We start from the raw sequence: 14,615 nt of genomic DNA, 5'->3' as shown, positions 1-14,615 counted from the left end.
GAGAAATGGGATCGAATCCAAACTTTACATCTATTTTTCGAATGATTTCCAAATGCTTGCTGCAATTGTTTGAGTTTCTGCAAGTCCCAAACACACTGACTTTCAATACATTGATTCACATCTATGGGAACCATGGCCTGTTAGAAGAAGTGGCTTCCTTGATGCAGAAGATGGAAGAATTCCAATGCCCTCCGAACACAGATGAAAGGGACTGATATGGAACGAACAGGAAAAGAACTTAGGATCAAGGGAAAAATTCAATAACCAACAGGTTTAGGCTCGTTTCAAACTCAGGTCGAGAGCATGTATGAATCAGATCAAACCATAAGATTGAAAACTTTGAAATCTCAACTACTATGAAGGGTGTGATTAGGCTGATTTGGACAAGTATGTAAAACAGAGCAGGGCATGGATATAACAGGAAAAGCAAACTAATAAACTATTTGGAGCTGAACCAGTAGTAAACTAGAGCTTCACAACCAGAAACACCATTACATTTAGGCTCGTTTCACCTGTTGAGTTTAGGGTTTCACTTGCTGAAAAACAAAAAAGAAATCCTTACAAATCTAACCAATCTACCAGTCCATGACGGATGGTTTCAAGTTCGGTTGTGAGCTTTATGGTCGATGGGTTACTTTGCCTTTGTTTGGAAATCAACCCCTGGTTCTCTGCTCTTGCCGCCGCTGTTGGCATGTTGCTCTGCAGATCGAAACCTTTGTAATGAAATTCTTAGTTTCTTCCACTGAGTAATGATTTCTTCATTGATGGTTTCTGCTATTCTGGTTTCTTCATTGATGATTTCTGCAAGTCCCAAACACGGTGACTTTCAATACATTGATTTCCAAATGCTTGCTGCAGAAACTCAAACAATTGCAGCAAGCATTTGGAAATCATTCGAAAAGTAGATGTAAAGTTTGGATTCGATCCCATTTTTCTTCGATTTTTCGATTTGCAGAAGAAATTATGATTGGATTGATGGGTGATTATAGGGTTTGATTTTAGGGTTCATCTTCCCCAAATGGTTTAGGGTTTGATTTTCAGTTTCAAACCCTAAACCATTTGGGGAAGATGAGGGCAATTTGGTCACTTTATTTTTTATTTTTTATTTTTTGTTGGTTTTTGTCATAAGGGCATTTTGGTCATTACACTTCCTAGAACCAATGTCTACCGTTCCAAACTAACGGACTGGACCAAAATGCTACAATTTGTTAAAAATAGGGGGAAATTTACAATTAAAAAAATTGTAAAGGGGGCATTTGGACAAATGGACATTTTTAGGGGGGCATTTGACAAAAACCCTTTTTTTTTGGTAAAGAGAAAATTTATTGGAGATTATATGTGACTGAGGCTATGGATTAATATCTTCATACACACGATTTCATTAGGTTGTTGTCAATTCATTCAAGAATCACAAACATAAGAGAGGATACACATACTATTCACCGACATATGTTGTATCACAATTCCTGGACTCCCACTAGCCATGATAATGTTCGTCTTCGAATCACTGTAACAAGAACGAATAGTGGAGCTTTTAGGTTTCTCTCTCTTCATCTCCCACAATATTTCTTAGTGATGGTGCCGATATGAAATGCTTGAGACAGAGAGAAGACCTAGAGTCCTATTTATAAAGTCTGTAATGAACCCTCCCATCAAGGTGTGTGAATTAGATTAGGACTTTATTCCCTTAATTAGCAATATTAGGTTTCCTTAATTAAATCCAATTTCTAATTTGAGATATTCTTGGCCACCAAGTTATGGCCATGTGAGACACACAATTAGCCATTCAAGCAACATAAATCTTGGAGCCATAGAGTGAAATTGGGCCAAACTTTCTTACAAGTTATCGACAACGCCTTTTGGGCTAAAGAGTCAACTATATTATTAGTCTCTCGAGGAACATGAGTAAAAAGGCACTCTACAAAGAGGGGTAACAGAAGCTTAATATCATCTACAATAGGGGAGACGACAATGGGAGCCATCTTGTGAGAATTGCTCAATAGAGAAATCAACTCTTGTTGTCAAATTCAATCATCACTCTATTCAAGCAATCTAAAATTACGTGAAGGAGAGCTGAGCGCATAGCAATAGCCTCTCCTATAATGAGACTATGAAAATTCATCGGGTCAGAAATGGCCGTTTGGTTGCAAGGGGAATTAAAAGGAAGGAAAGTGAAATTTTCATACTTAAAAAAGAAACTTTTGTAATCATTATCCCAAGTGATTGTATAAACTACTTAAATTTCTTACCATATTTAGTAATGATATATATTATATGTAATTTTTATTTTACATTTTAAACCAAAGGGAATTGGATGCAAGTAAAGTGGAATTTAATAACCAAATATGAAATGATTTGGAGTTGGTGATATTGTCTCATAAGGTAATGATTACAAAAATTTCTTTTTTATGTATGAAAATTTTACTTCCCTTCCCATTGATTCCCCTTGCAATCAAACAGAGTCTATATGATCCCAAAAAATAAAACCAAAGCAGCATTGTAGTTCACCTTGACAAAGCCAGAGTTACAAGGGGAGTTCCCCACCCATACGAAGCACAGACCTTGAATAGGAGACAATTGGGGCAAGGTAGTAGCCTGATAGAAATCACGATGAGCTCTCTGTGCAGAACAGATCACTTCCATAGGAGTCCAGTGCTTCTGATTAAATAATAGATATCATGTCTTGCTTTCCAAACAAACCAAAGGAGGAAAGAGCATAGCCCCATTGTCTCTCTATCTCAAAGCTTGTTCCCGCATAGAATGGTCTCCCAACTATTGATCCATAGCATACCTTTGGTTCTTCCTCTTGGGGAACAATATAAGAAAAGTTATTACCGAACCAAACTGCTCTGGCAAAAGACTTGAAAGTTTAACAAATGTGCTCAACGAGTCCAAGAGTTGTAGGACCAAGAGATCATCAGCCCGAAGAAATCGAGAAGATCATCCACGAAGTAAAGATGCCTGATTATAGGGTTAGTGCAGTCTTGGTGGAGCTTTATAAGACTAAGCTTAGTTTTGTTGGAATCAGAAAGGAACTGCATGAGTAACAAGAACAAGTATGGGGATAGAGGCTAGCCTTTAATTTTCCTCGCAACCAAACGATGCTTCCTGAGGCAGAGGTATTGAGTTCTACTCTTCTCCACTCCTTGGGCGGGCCAACCCCATGAGAATACTTCTTCTGATTCCCGGATCCAGATCCACTATGGCACAGCTGCCCTAGTGGCCTTAGCGGTGCAGACACAGCTGCATGCACAATGACCGCCTTACCCCCACTCGGGCAAGGCACTCGGGCAGAGGTAAGGCAGTCATTGTGTGCACGGCTGTGTCTGCACCGCTAAGGCCGCTAGGGCAGCTGCGCCGTAGAGGATCTGAATTGCTGATTCCCTCAATGAAGCAAACTTTAACCTTTTCTTCTCCCTTGACTTTTGAAAATGCCAAGATTACCCCTCAAATTGTACATTTTCATTAGAGCAAATTACTCAGACCTCCCCTGAACTATCTGACAATTCAGGGAACCTCCCCTGCCCTTCTAACAACTACTCAGACCTCCCTTACTTTTCAAATTGGGCTTCACTTAGCCCCAGGCCGTTAACGGTGTTAATAATTAACCTGATGTGACCAAAATGCCCTTACTTACAAAAGACAACAACAACACACCTTTTCCCATTTTTCTTCTTCTTCCTCCTCTTCTTCTTTTTCCTCCTGCAAACCTTGAACCCAGATGAGATGCAATAACACTCTTCTCTCCAAAACCCACCTCCTCATCCTTCTCGTTTCACTTCCACAGCACTCTTTTTCCTCCTGCAAACCTTTAACTCAGATGAGATGCAACAGCACTCTTCTCTCCAAAACCCACCTCCGCAGCATCTTTATCACATTAGTCCCACATGGAAAACCTAGATAATAAGGCGCTTACGTTTTCAAAATTTGTGCCTTCAATCTGATGTCTCGCCAAGAAGTTTTGCTCAGTACATCATTGAAGAATAATATATTCATTCTAACCATTCGAAATTCTACAAAACAGAGTTTCAGAAATCAGACCATAAATTATTAGTAATTTCCATTCTTCCCAAATTGAAGCCGATCATCCAAGAGGGTTCATTCCAGATTTGCAGGATCTTTAGAACATTTGGGGTAGGTCTGGTCAATTTCAGTTCCGCACTTTGCTTCACATCAAACCCATCAACATAGAACTTTGCACAATTTCCAGACATGAAATATGAACTCCCATAGCCACATTGATAAGCAGATTTCTCAGCTTATGCAGTGGAAGCCTTTGTCCGAGCAAGAGGTTCCCTTATTGTTTTAGACTTCTCCTGCCATTTCCTTTTCAAATCCAATCTGTTTGTTTGATGGAAAAAAAAATCGACTTTTTTCCTCGCCAAATGTTCGGTGTATTATTCTTAATTCTTGTTTGAGCTGGTTTGATTCGTATCTTTCTCAGTGGATCTCCGTGATAAGTGAGGAGTTGAGTGTTTCCATCTGGAAACATGATTTTGTTTGTTCATTTTGCTTTCGTCTGTTAGTGATCTAGGTTTTGAGTTGAGTTAGGGTTTTCTTTAGTGATCTGGGAGTGCAATTTGATGAGATCGTGGGTTTGTTGCCCTAGATTTGTTCTGTAAGTAAATCAAATTTGCCCTAGATCGTGGGTTCATTTGAAGTTCTGTGCAGTAAAAACTGGTCCAATAATCATCATACTTTAAGAAGCATTTACTTCTCCTTCTCTTCAAGGAAAAAAAGTGTTAGAGAGAGAAGTTTAATTTGTTTCTCAGGTGGAGGAGGGTGGGGATTGTGAGCTGCGTGGATGGGGTTGCAGAAGGGTGGGAGCAAGTGGGTTTGCAGGAGGAAGAAGAAGAAGGGAAAGAGCGTAAGGGCAATAGGGTAACTTTCTATAGGTAAAAAAGTTATTATTTGTAATTTTTTTAAGTTTTTCAAATTTATCTGTTACCTAGCGTTAAAAAACTAACGGACTGGGGTTAAGTGAAGCCCATTTTAAAAAATAGGGGAGGTTTGAGTAGTTGTCAGAAGGGCAGGGGAGGTTCCCTGAATTGTCAGATAGTTCAGGGGAGGTCTGAGTAATTTGCTCTTTTCATTATTTGGTTTCCACTTCAAACCTCTAATGCATATTCTTAATTCTAACATCCAAGGAGACACCCTCAATCATGTGGTGGGCATTCTCCAAAATTTCTCGCCCAATTAGAAATTACTTAAAGCATCAATTATCATAATACATAGACTGAATCAATTCAATGGTTATATTTTCACTTTTTTTTTTTTCAGTTCACTTTCAAATCTACCTCTAATGTATGTATTGAAATGACCTTGCTACATGTTGCATAATTATTAATGCCAAATTATCCCTTTTGTGCTTACATTTTATCTTCACATCCAGATAGACAACCTAAATTATATTGTGCATATTTTCTAAAATTTAGTGACTAATCAACAGTTAAACTAAATTATTACATATAAATAAGAAATGTGTAATAAAATTGATCGATCCACATCACATGCATCAAATATATTCCCTAGTTGGATTGGGGACAACTACTTAGACATTAGAATGAAATATTTGCATTAAAAAGAGAATATAACATTAATAATTATATAATACATAATTAGATCATCTAAATATGTATTCTAATTATGTATTTAGGAAGTAAATTTAAAAGGGAAGTGAAAAAGGTAGTGAATATATACCATTGAAGGTTAAATCTAAGCATTTAAAAAAAAAACCCCAAGACAAGGAGAGATAAAAGTTCACTTTATTAACAGAATGGAAAAAAAAAAAAAATGGAATTCCAAAGGTAGTTTGGGTAAATAAGGAACAAGATTAGAATTATGATATAAATTTTCACATTTGTTTTCTCAATTTGGCCACGATTACAAGCTAAGGGGAGTAATTTTACTCCAATAAACTACAACAATAATTTAAGAAGTAACAGCACCAGAACTTTCCTACTTCCTAGAATCTATTCCAAGATGATTCAGATGACACATAACCAGATGCTGAATGGACCACCCTAGCCATATAAACTGAAGCCAGCTGTCCGCAATTATAAATAGAACAAATCCAAACAGATACTTTATATGGGAGTTGGTTCCCACAACACCAATATGGGGGAGTCTCCCACACCATATAAACGGAGGTATGGAAAATGGTATAATCCACATGAGGTCCACATGATCAAGATAAAGAGAAAAATCCATGTGAGAGGGCAATAGTACACTAGCATCGTGGGGAACATTTTTCCCATAATATATATACAGCATGGGACCAACTCCAACTTAGGAATCTCCGATCCTTCCTACACTACTCAGTCAAAACTCATACCACATCTACCTGCAGTTTCCAACTCCTCGCATCTTCTTCACACTGCCAAGCATACATAGCTTAAATCAGTACCAGCTAGAATTTTCTACATATGGCGGGAGGGCTGTGATAGAGAAGCAAGCATTAACCTGGAAGGGTTTGTCCCTCCATTGGAAAACACAGCCACGAGCTTCAATGTGTTCAACAAGAGGTTGGGGGAGCAAGGGTCTGAAGGATGAGTGAAGCTTTACTTTTGTTAGCCCACCACATGCTAACAGTGCTGCTGCCAAGCCATTTGCAGTCAAACCCTTCAGGTGCAAGATGGTCGTGCTCTGCAGACAGCTTATGCTGGCTAATGCTAACAGGCCCACATCAGTTACAGAGCAATATGACAAGTTTATCTGCATAGAAATAATGAACTACCACTGTCAATTGTTATACATATAGTACCAAACCTAGGTGATCAAAATAAAGAGTCGAGAAGAAATACCACTCTGAGATTTTGGGAGAAGTGAGCGAGAGGAAGCATTCCAGAATCATCAATGTTGTAGCACTTCTTTATGTCTAGCTTGGTCAGTTGCTTACAGCCCACAGCAATGGCTGAGAGACCCGATGATGAAATATGAAGGCATCCTCGAATTTCAAGCGTATTTAACCTTGAGCATTTTGACAATGATCTTAAAGAGTGATCAGTTATATCTTTACAATATGCTATGTTAATCATCTCCAGCCTAGAGCAACCAGAAGCAATTGCTGCAATGCCTAAATCAGTTATTCCCATGGCCCTGAACAACAGAAATAAAACGAAGTTATTCTGGAACCAAATTTTGGGGCAATACATGGGAAATCTAATGCAATTCTTTTTTTTTTTCTTACACTAAAAAAACATTTATTATGATTAGAAAATAGGTGTTTGGTACAACTATACATATTTAAGATTCTCTTCCATGCTACCGGTTTTTCAAATCAAGATTGAAGGCTTTTGGAAATTTCCCAGCAGGATTGTGCTTATAAGTTATGGACATCATAACATTTCTGAATTTTCTTCAAAAAATTCAGAATCATGAAGATTAAGCCTTAAATCTTGTTGCACATAGACCATGCATCTGAAGATTTGGTCAGTTAAGTAATAAACAAGAAATAAATATGGAGATCCAAACTAAATGGTGAAAACTCACAAACCTGTACACATCGAGCTCTTTAAGTTTTGGACAACACATGCCAACATGAGTAAGTCCCTCATCTGTTATGCTCAAGCAAATCCCTATTTTTAAACTAGAGAGATTGGAGCACCTTGATATGGACTTTAGACCTGCAAAATTGAATAATATGAATTAATCGTATTCATTAATTATGAACCTAAAAGTCGGTAGGATCTCCACATACCTTCATCATCGATGCTGTTATCTGTCACATCTAGTTCTTCCAAGAAAGGGCAATGCTCTCCAATCGAGACGAAGGCTTCCTTTGAAACGAGGCTACAAGATTCCATCCTGAGGGAAGTGAGAGAGGTGCATGAAGTTTTGATGCTGGCAATGGAGGCATGAGTTATCTTGCGGCAGCATGTTATGTCCAGCTTCCTTAACTCTTTGTGTTTTGTCACAATGGAAGATAGACCTTCATCTGTCACTCCTGAGCACTTACTTAAGCTCAATTCACTAAGTGAGACACAAGAATCTCCAATGGCATTTAGCCCATCAGTAGAGACAAGGCAACCATCTAATTTGATAGACTGCAGTTTTGAGAACTTTTGCAAGGTTCCAGCCAGCGCAAGTGTAACCTGGAGAGAACCAAAACAAGGGTTCCGTTAGAAACACCATTCAGACATTAGGAGAAATCAACAGGAGTTTTGTAGACTTACAGGAGAACCATATGCTAAAATAAGTTGGCGTAGACTTCCAGCTCCATTTGTCAGGAAAAATAAACCTTCATGTGTCACATTTTGACAACATGACATATTGAGTGTCTGTTGCGAGCAGAAAACAGAGAATTCTATCAACAAAAATGAATTGGGAAAAGTATATACTGAAATAAAAAATTTCTCTTGAACAAACTTTCTGTTTCTCCCAGTTGGCGGGGCATTGGTGTACCAATGACTGAACATCGTATGAGCTAAACAATATAATTGCAAGCTCATATCCACAAGCAATGGTATACTAATTACAACAAGACTAATATATATCCTAATACCAATCTGTGTTTTTTATCACAACACAAAAAAGTTGAACATATAATGGGGAGCAACCAAAATAAATTCACCAACATAAGTACCTGAAGTGATGCACACCCTCGTTTGAGGGTTGCAAGGTCTCCATCATCAATACCAAGGCATCCTGTAAGAACCAGCTCTTCAAGATGTTGTAGTTGCAAGATAGATGGAAGACATTTCTTAGTAATCTGCACAATAGGACAGCACAAATGATTCAACACGACAAACGCTTCCTTTAAAGGGGTAAAAAAGAATGAAAGAAGACAAACAGGATTTTTTTTTTCCAATCAACAGAATGAACAGTATGTAATTGATAAAATCAATCTAAAGATACCTTAGTGAATAGATCCAAATACAAGAGACAAAGAATTTCCTATCACCTAAATATAAGGCCAGATCTGCTAGTTCCACAAATCCAACGACTTTTCTAACTTAACTTAAATCCATGAATTTTATTTGAGAATATGTTTAAAGTTTTAATGCATGGAGTTGGTGCAGGCACGGTTCCCACCAAAACCTGACTCACAAATAATCGGCAAACACTTCTTTGCAGATAACAGAGTAACTCCACTTCAAATTTTAACTTTCAAGCAGGTCTTCAGATCTATAACTAAATTAAATAGGCAAAGCAACCACAAAGAATTGCAGATTCACTTCTATAATATTGTCCATGCGCTACTTGCAACTCACTGTACCTTTCAGATTCAAAATTGCATCAAGCTAGAAACAAAATCTAGAGGAAATCAAATTGCGCAAACACTCAAGAGTTAAACAGAGGAGGGAAGAAATTATAAAGGAGGGGAAAAAAACTGCATTACGGTTAACTGTAATCTACCGTATGCAGAAAAAAGCATTAATTAAGTAGGAATCTTCAACTCACACAGAAGAAAAAGAAACTCTATTTAATAAACATAAATGCATCCTACATCAAATCAGCGCAGACAGTTCTAAAACTATATCCAAGTCCATAAACCGCATCAAACGAATCTAAAGAGACTGGAATATAGCATTTTCTTAATTTCTTCCCCTCGATAAGAATAAACTAGAAAAGAAATAGAAAGAGAGCATAGGGATTACCGGAACGTAAGAGAGATCTAAACTACGGATGTCCTTGCATTTGATTGCAAGCAAACCCACACCCAAATGAGTAACACCTAAGCACCACTTCAAGCTGATCAGTCTCAGCTTCTTGCACCCAACCGCAATACATCCAATCCCCAAATCGGAAATTAATTTACACCTAACCAGCCATAACTTCTCCAAATTCCTTGCTTCCGCTATAGCCGCTGCAGCAGAATCCGTGAGCTCAGTACCATTAGACAGATCAAGTTCGACCAAAGACGAGCAGTTAAGAACCAAATTAGACAAGCCAACGTGGGAGAAACACTTAGATCTAGATAGGTCAATGGAACGCAACGTAGATTTACAAACGGAAGAGATAACGATGAGAGAATTGTCTGTGATCCGAGGACAAAGCGTGAGATCAAGATGAGAAACAGAAGGATAGCGGTCAAGGATTGTGGTGAGCAACTCAGAACGAAGGGGTTTCAAGGTCTTCCGGTGTCGAGCTTCAGAGACATAAAAAGATTTACATACCAAAGAAAATGATTTCTTGTCAAGAGGATTCTCGTCAAGAAAGTCAAGAATCGCGAAGATGATTTCTTCAGTGAGAAGGTCGAAAGAATTGAAGTCGAGACATTCCATGTATTTCAGATTTTTCATGGCCTCAAATCCAATCTCTTGTTGTTGGATTGACGATTGAAGAAGATCTAGCAGAGGATTTAAAGAGAGGAATCGAATTTGGGATCTTCAGAAGAAGAAATGGGCCATGGAGAGTTATTACCTAACGTGTCTGTGTGTGCTTTTCAGGGGGAGGCCATGGAGGAAGAATATTACCAAAAAAAGGCCATGGAGGAAGAAAGGAAGGACTGAGGAGGTGAAGAAGAAGAAGAAGAAGCCTTTGGGATTATCTAAACAAATAATAATGGAAATGGAAATGGGAAAAAAAATTCAGGGAATAACCGTTCAACTGAACGAGAAAGGCAACTACAAATCTGTGGGCTTTCTATTTGTGGAACTGTGAGGATTAAATTACGAGAATAACCTTTTATGGAATGACGAAATAGTCCTTTATTAAAGGGTTCTAGAATTTTCTCTCGAAGACGTACTGGGTAGAGTAAGTAATTTTGATATCTGATAGTACGGAGAAGGACGGTACCAGAGGAGAAAGCGGTTACAGTCACGTTGGAAAGAGAATCGAATTAGAGACAGAAAGGATCGATAATTTGATTGGTTGGCGGAGAAGAAAAAGAGTGAAGAAAAGAAAGTAGTGTGGGCCCCACTTGACTTTATTTTAATTTTATTGGAATACGTTACATCTGGTGATTGGAACATCTGGTGGAGAAAGTATATGAGGGAGGGAACACCTAATGCCGCAAAAACGTATGTGAGGAAGGACGGATTCAAGTGCAGACAGTACGATCGACCATCACTACACTCTTTCTCTCTCTCTCTCTCTCTCTCTCTCTCTGTCTGGAATTTTTATCCTCTGTCTGTCACACAAGTCAAATATCTCTATTCTCTATCTATCTTTATTTATTATTATTTTTTTTTATAATAAATAAAGAGAAAGAACGATCGTGCCATACACGCTGTTCGTGCACACTAACACAGGGATACGGTAAAAGACCACGAATCATGATCCTCTGTCGTATTGGTGGGGTGGTAGTGTACATCCAACGGCACAGTAGAGACCAGGTGACAAATATGACACACATAACCACTGCTATACCGTTGGATATGCACTGCCACCCAACTGGTTATTACAGAGAATTTTAAGACAAAAGACCACCGCATCCTTGGTCATTTTCAAGAATCAAGGGATACGATAGTCATTTTATACATCATGTATCAAGATGCAGGGGCAGCATGCACTACGCGACCGGATGGAATTTTCTTTTCCATAAATTATATGATATCAACACACCCTCAAAAGATGCCTAAGTGCCTTTCTTATTTTTGAATAATTTAACTGTACCTTATGCTGCAATAATAATACTTTAATGCCCTAAGGAATAGCCGACCAGGGTGCTAATACCTCTTAACAGAATTAGATTCATTAGGTAACATGGACATGGACATACGTGTCTCTCTCTCTCTCTCTCTCTCTCTCTCTCTCTCTCTCTCTCCCTCCCTCCCTCCTAAGGAATCCTATAGGGGAAATGGGGAAGAACATCCTCAGCTACCAAAAGGGGAAATTCTTTTCTTTATGCCGTACTTAAGTCTTACCCTAATAGGAATGAAGAGAGATTACATTGTCAGAGTAAAAAACCCATAACTTGGCTGTTCTAAAAATCGGATTGGAATCGGTTGAATCAGACTATTTGATTTTAGATTCATCTGTTGGCTGATGTGGCAATGATATGGCTCAGATGCATAAATACCTAACATGTGCAGAGAATGTTCATGTACGTGAGAGTACATGAACAACTCACAACCGTTCAGATGGAATCTATTCTATGGGAATGTTCCATCTGAACGGTTGTGAGTCGCTCACGTATGTGAACATTCACCCCCTCATAAACTTCCTTCATAGTAGGGAGTTGTACGTGATTGATATTAATAAAGGGGGTTTTGGCTTGGGAAAGTATTCATGGCAATTCCATTCAGCTCGTTACTTAGGAAGAGAAATACAAGCTAGAATGCAACTCCCTTGGTAGTAGGGAGTTTGTACCTCGTGGTCAATATTAAGAAAGGGGGTTCTAGCTTGGGAAGATATTCATAGCAATTCCATCTAGCTTGTTACTCAGGGAGAGACATACAAGCTAGAAAGCAACTCCCTTGATAGTATCAAGGGAGTTATACGTGAATGATATTAAGAAAGGAGGTTCTGGCTTGGGAAGGCATTCACACCAATTCCATCTAGCTTGTTACTCAGGGAGAGATACAACTATACAAGCCAGAAGGCTACTCCCTTGATAGTAGGGAGTTATACGTGATTGATATTAAGAAAGGGTGTTCTGGCTTGGAAAGATATTCACGACAATTCCATCTAGCCTTTGACTCAGGGAGAGACATACATGCCAAAAGGTAACTCCCTTGATGGTAAGGAGTTGTACGCGATTGATATTAAGAAAATGGTTTCTAGCTTGGGAAGGCATTCATGACAATTCCATCTGGACTATTACTCAGGGAGAGACATACAAACTAGAAGCAACTCCCTTGATGGTAGGGAGTTATACGTGGTTGATATTAAGAAAGGACGTTCTGGCTGGGGAAGGCATTCACAGCAATTCCATCTAATCTATAGCTCAGGGAGATACATATAAGCCAAAAGGCAACTCCCTTTATCATACTGCATTACTGGTGACTATTGGAGCTGATAGAATCGCAGGAGCATACTAGCATTGACGGAGTTTGACAACGGTGTCTAGAGGTAACGTTGTTTTGGACAGAGGTAAGTGATCCCCTCTTGTGTTAATTCCGCTGTCATGAGTGATTTGATTCTAACATCATCAAGACTGATTTTATGCATATTGCTCGATTGAATCAGGCTAAGCTTGGCCAAGTCAAGCAGATTCCAGTCGAGTCCAATTGACTCTTGATCAATTCTGTTTGATTTCAAAAAGATATCAAAATTTATGGAGACCAATCCCGTATCTAATTTCAAGAGATGTAGGTGTTGGTTTTGGCTGATATTCCACCAATACGGATCGAGAGTATCAATCAAAAAGTGGTTTGTATTTTTAATTTGCACCCGATTCGAGTCGATACCAACTAGTCCGTAGTAATATGGTATCAGAATCAACGATGACCAATGGAGCACTGATACCTCAAACACTGGTTACACCCCCTTGGAAGTAGTAGAAGGGCCATGAATCTTTGCAAGGCAAGAGTCAGCACAGGGGTCAATGAAAGAATGCACGAAAACATCAATAAGGATAGGACATGTAACTTTTCAACGTTCTTAATTTTTTCCTTAGTATATTCCTAATGGGCATAGATTTCCCACAATGCCAATGTGAAACATCACACCAATAGACGTGTGGGAAACGGTTTCTTAAATGGAGAAGGTCATTTGATGTGGAGAGAGAGAGAGAGAGAGAGAGAGTTGAACCAGGACGAGATTTCACCACTCATCCCTTGCTTCTATTTTTTTGAGGTTAGGTGATATGGTTTATGGGGAGTGCTTAATATGACTTAATTTTTGTCTTATTATGGTGGAAGTAACAACTTGACGTATAAGTGTAGGTGTTATAGGGAAGTAGGTAACTCTTAGACTTTTGTACAAACTTGGTGGGGGTGGTTAATGTTGTAACTGCCTTGAGAGGACAAGTTAAGTGCCTTTTACCATGCATTATTATTATTATCTTTGGGTAAACTATACATCATTATTTGTGTCCAACATATATCCACCTCTACCTCATTAAATTTTTGATCATATTGTAACTAGTGGTGTCAAAACTTAGCTCGAACCAGTAAAATCAATCAAAAAATTTAGATAAAAATGAACCGATTCTTATCAGATTGGTTTTGGATTGGGGTATGACGGGATCGATTCAAAAATAGACCGCATTGAACTGACCAATATCCAAATTGAAAATCGAACTGAATGAAACCAATAAAAAAATCATAAAATATAAGGTTATGAACAAGTGAATTAGTTATCCTAATGAGAAAATTTATGGTTGTAAGGGGAGTCGTTATAAATCAATGAGTATGAGGTTATGAAGGAAAATTGATATGTGTCAATGCTTCCATTGATCTCCTTGTTCACTATACAAAATTAGTTGGACATTTAAATGAATGATTCGATAGTAGGGTTCATTTTGTGATTTCAATATTAGTTATCTTCCTCTTATAATGATAAACAATGATTTGATTTGCGACAATGATTTCGCTACAAACTCTATTTATCCATTGATTTCAGTATTAGTTATCTTCTCCTCGCAATTCATTCCTCTTGTTACCAATAAAACATAAACACATCAAATCAATTTCCTTATTCTTAGTTGTTTACTTGTTTGACTTGGAAAGATGATTTAAAGTGTTTTTGCCGAATCTTTTCTCACTAAAGATTATAAATGTAAGATT

At 38.2% G+C, this 14,615-nt stretch overlaps 1 protein-coding gene across 1 annotated transcript; it reads right to left on the bottom strand.

The window, feature by feature from the left end:
* Nucleotides 1–6,252: 6,252 nt before the first annotated feature.
* LOC122672908 (F-box/LRR-repeat protein 3) lies at nucleotides 6,253–10,262 on the bottom strand. Its single transcript, XM_043870413.1, has 8 exons — nucleotides 9,600–10,262; nucleotides 8,585–8,710; nucleotides 8,175–8,279; nucleotides 7,700–8,093; nucleotides 7,496–7,625; nucleotides 6,804–7,098; nucleotides 6,463–6,714; nucleotides 6,253–6,376 (listed from the first exon to the last, which is right to left on the bottom strand). Exons 1-8 carry the CDS (start codon nucleotides 10,242–10,244, stop codon nucleotides 6,329–6,331), a joined length of 1,995 nt encoding a protein of 664 aa, XP_043726348.1. The 5' UTR covers nucleotides 10,245–10,262; the 3' UTR covers nucleotides 6,253–6,328.
* Nucleotides 10,263–14,615: the final 4,353 nt, after the last annotated feature.

Source organism: Telopea speciosissima, chromosome 8, assembly GCF_018873765.1.
Source record: "Telopea speciosissima isolate NSW1024214 ecotype Mountain lineage chromosome 8, Tspe_v1, whole genome shotgun sequence".
Classification (NCBI taxonomy): domain Eukaryota; kingdom Viridiplantae; phylum Streptophyta; class Magnoliopsida; order Proteales; family Proteaceae; genus Telopea; species Telopea speciosissima.
Note: the sequence above shows the minus strand (reverse complement) of the source record. Positions and strands in the feature narration are given on the sequence as shown.

What these genes read in the sequence shown, in the direction of transcription:
- LOC122672908 (XM_043870413.1), bottom strand. Translation starts at nt 10,244, where the DNA reads ATGAAAAATCTGAAATACATGGAATGTCTCGACTTCAATTCTTTCGAC. An exon ending in TAGATCTCTCTTACGTTCCG is followed by an intron (nt 8,711 to 9,599) that starts GTAATCCCTATG and finishes CCTATTGTGCAG; the next exon opens with ATTACTAAGAAATGTCTTCC. An exon ending in GGAGGGACAAACCCTTCCAG is followed by an intron (nt 6,377 to 6,462) that starts GTTAATGCTTGC and finishes TATGCTTGGCAG; the next exon opens with TGTGAAGAAGATGCGAGGAG.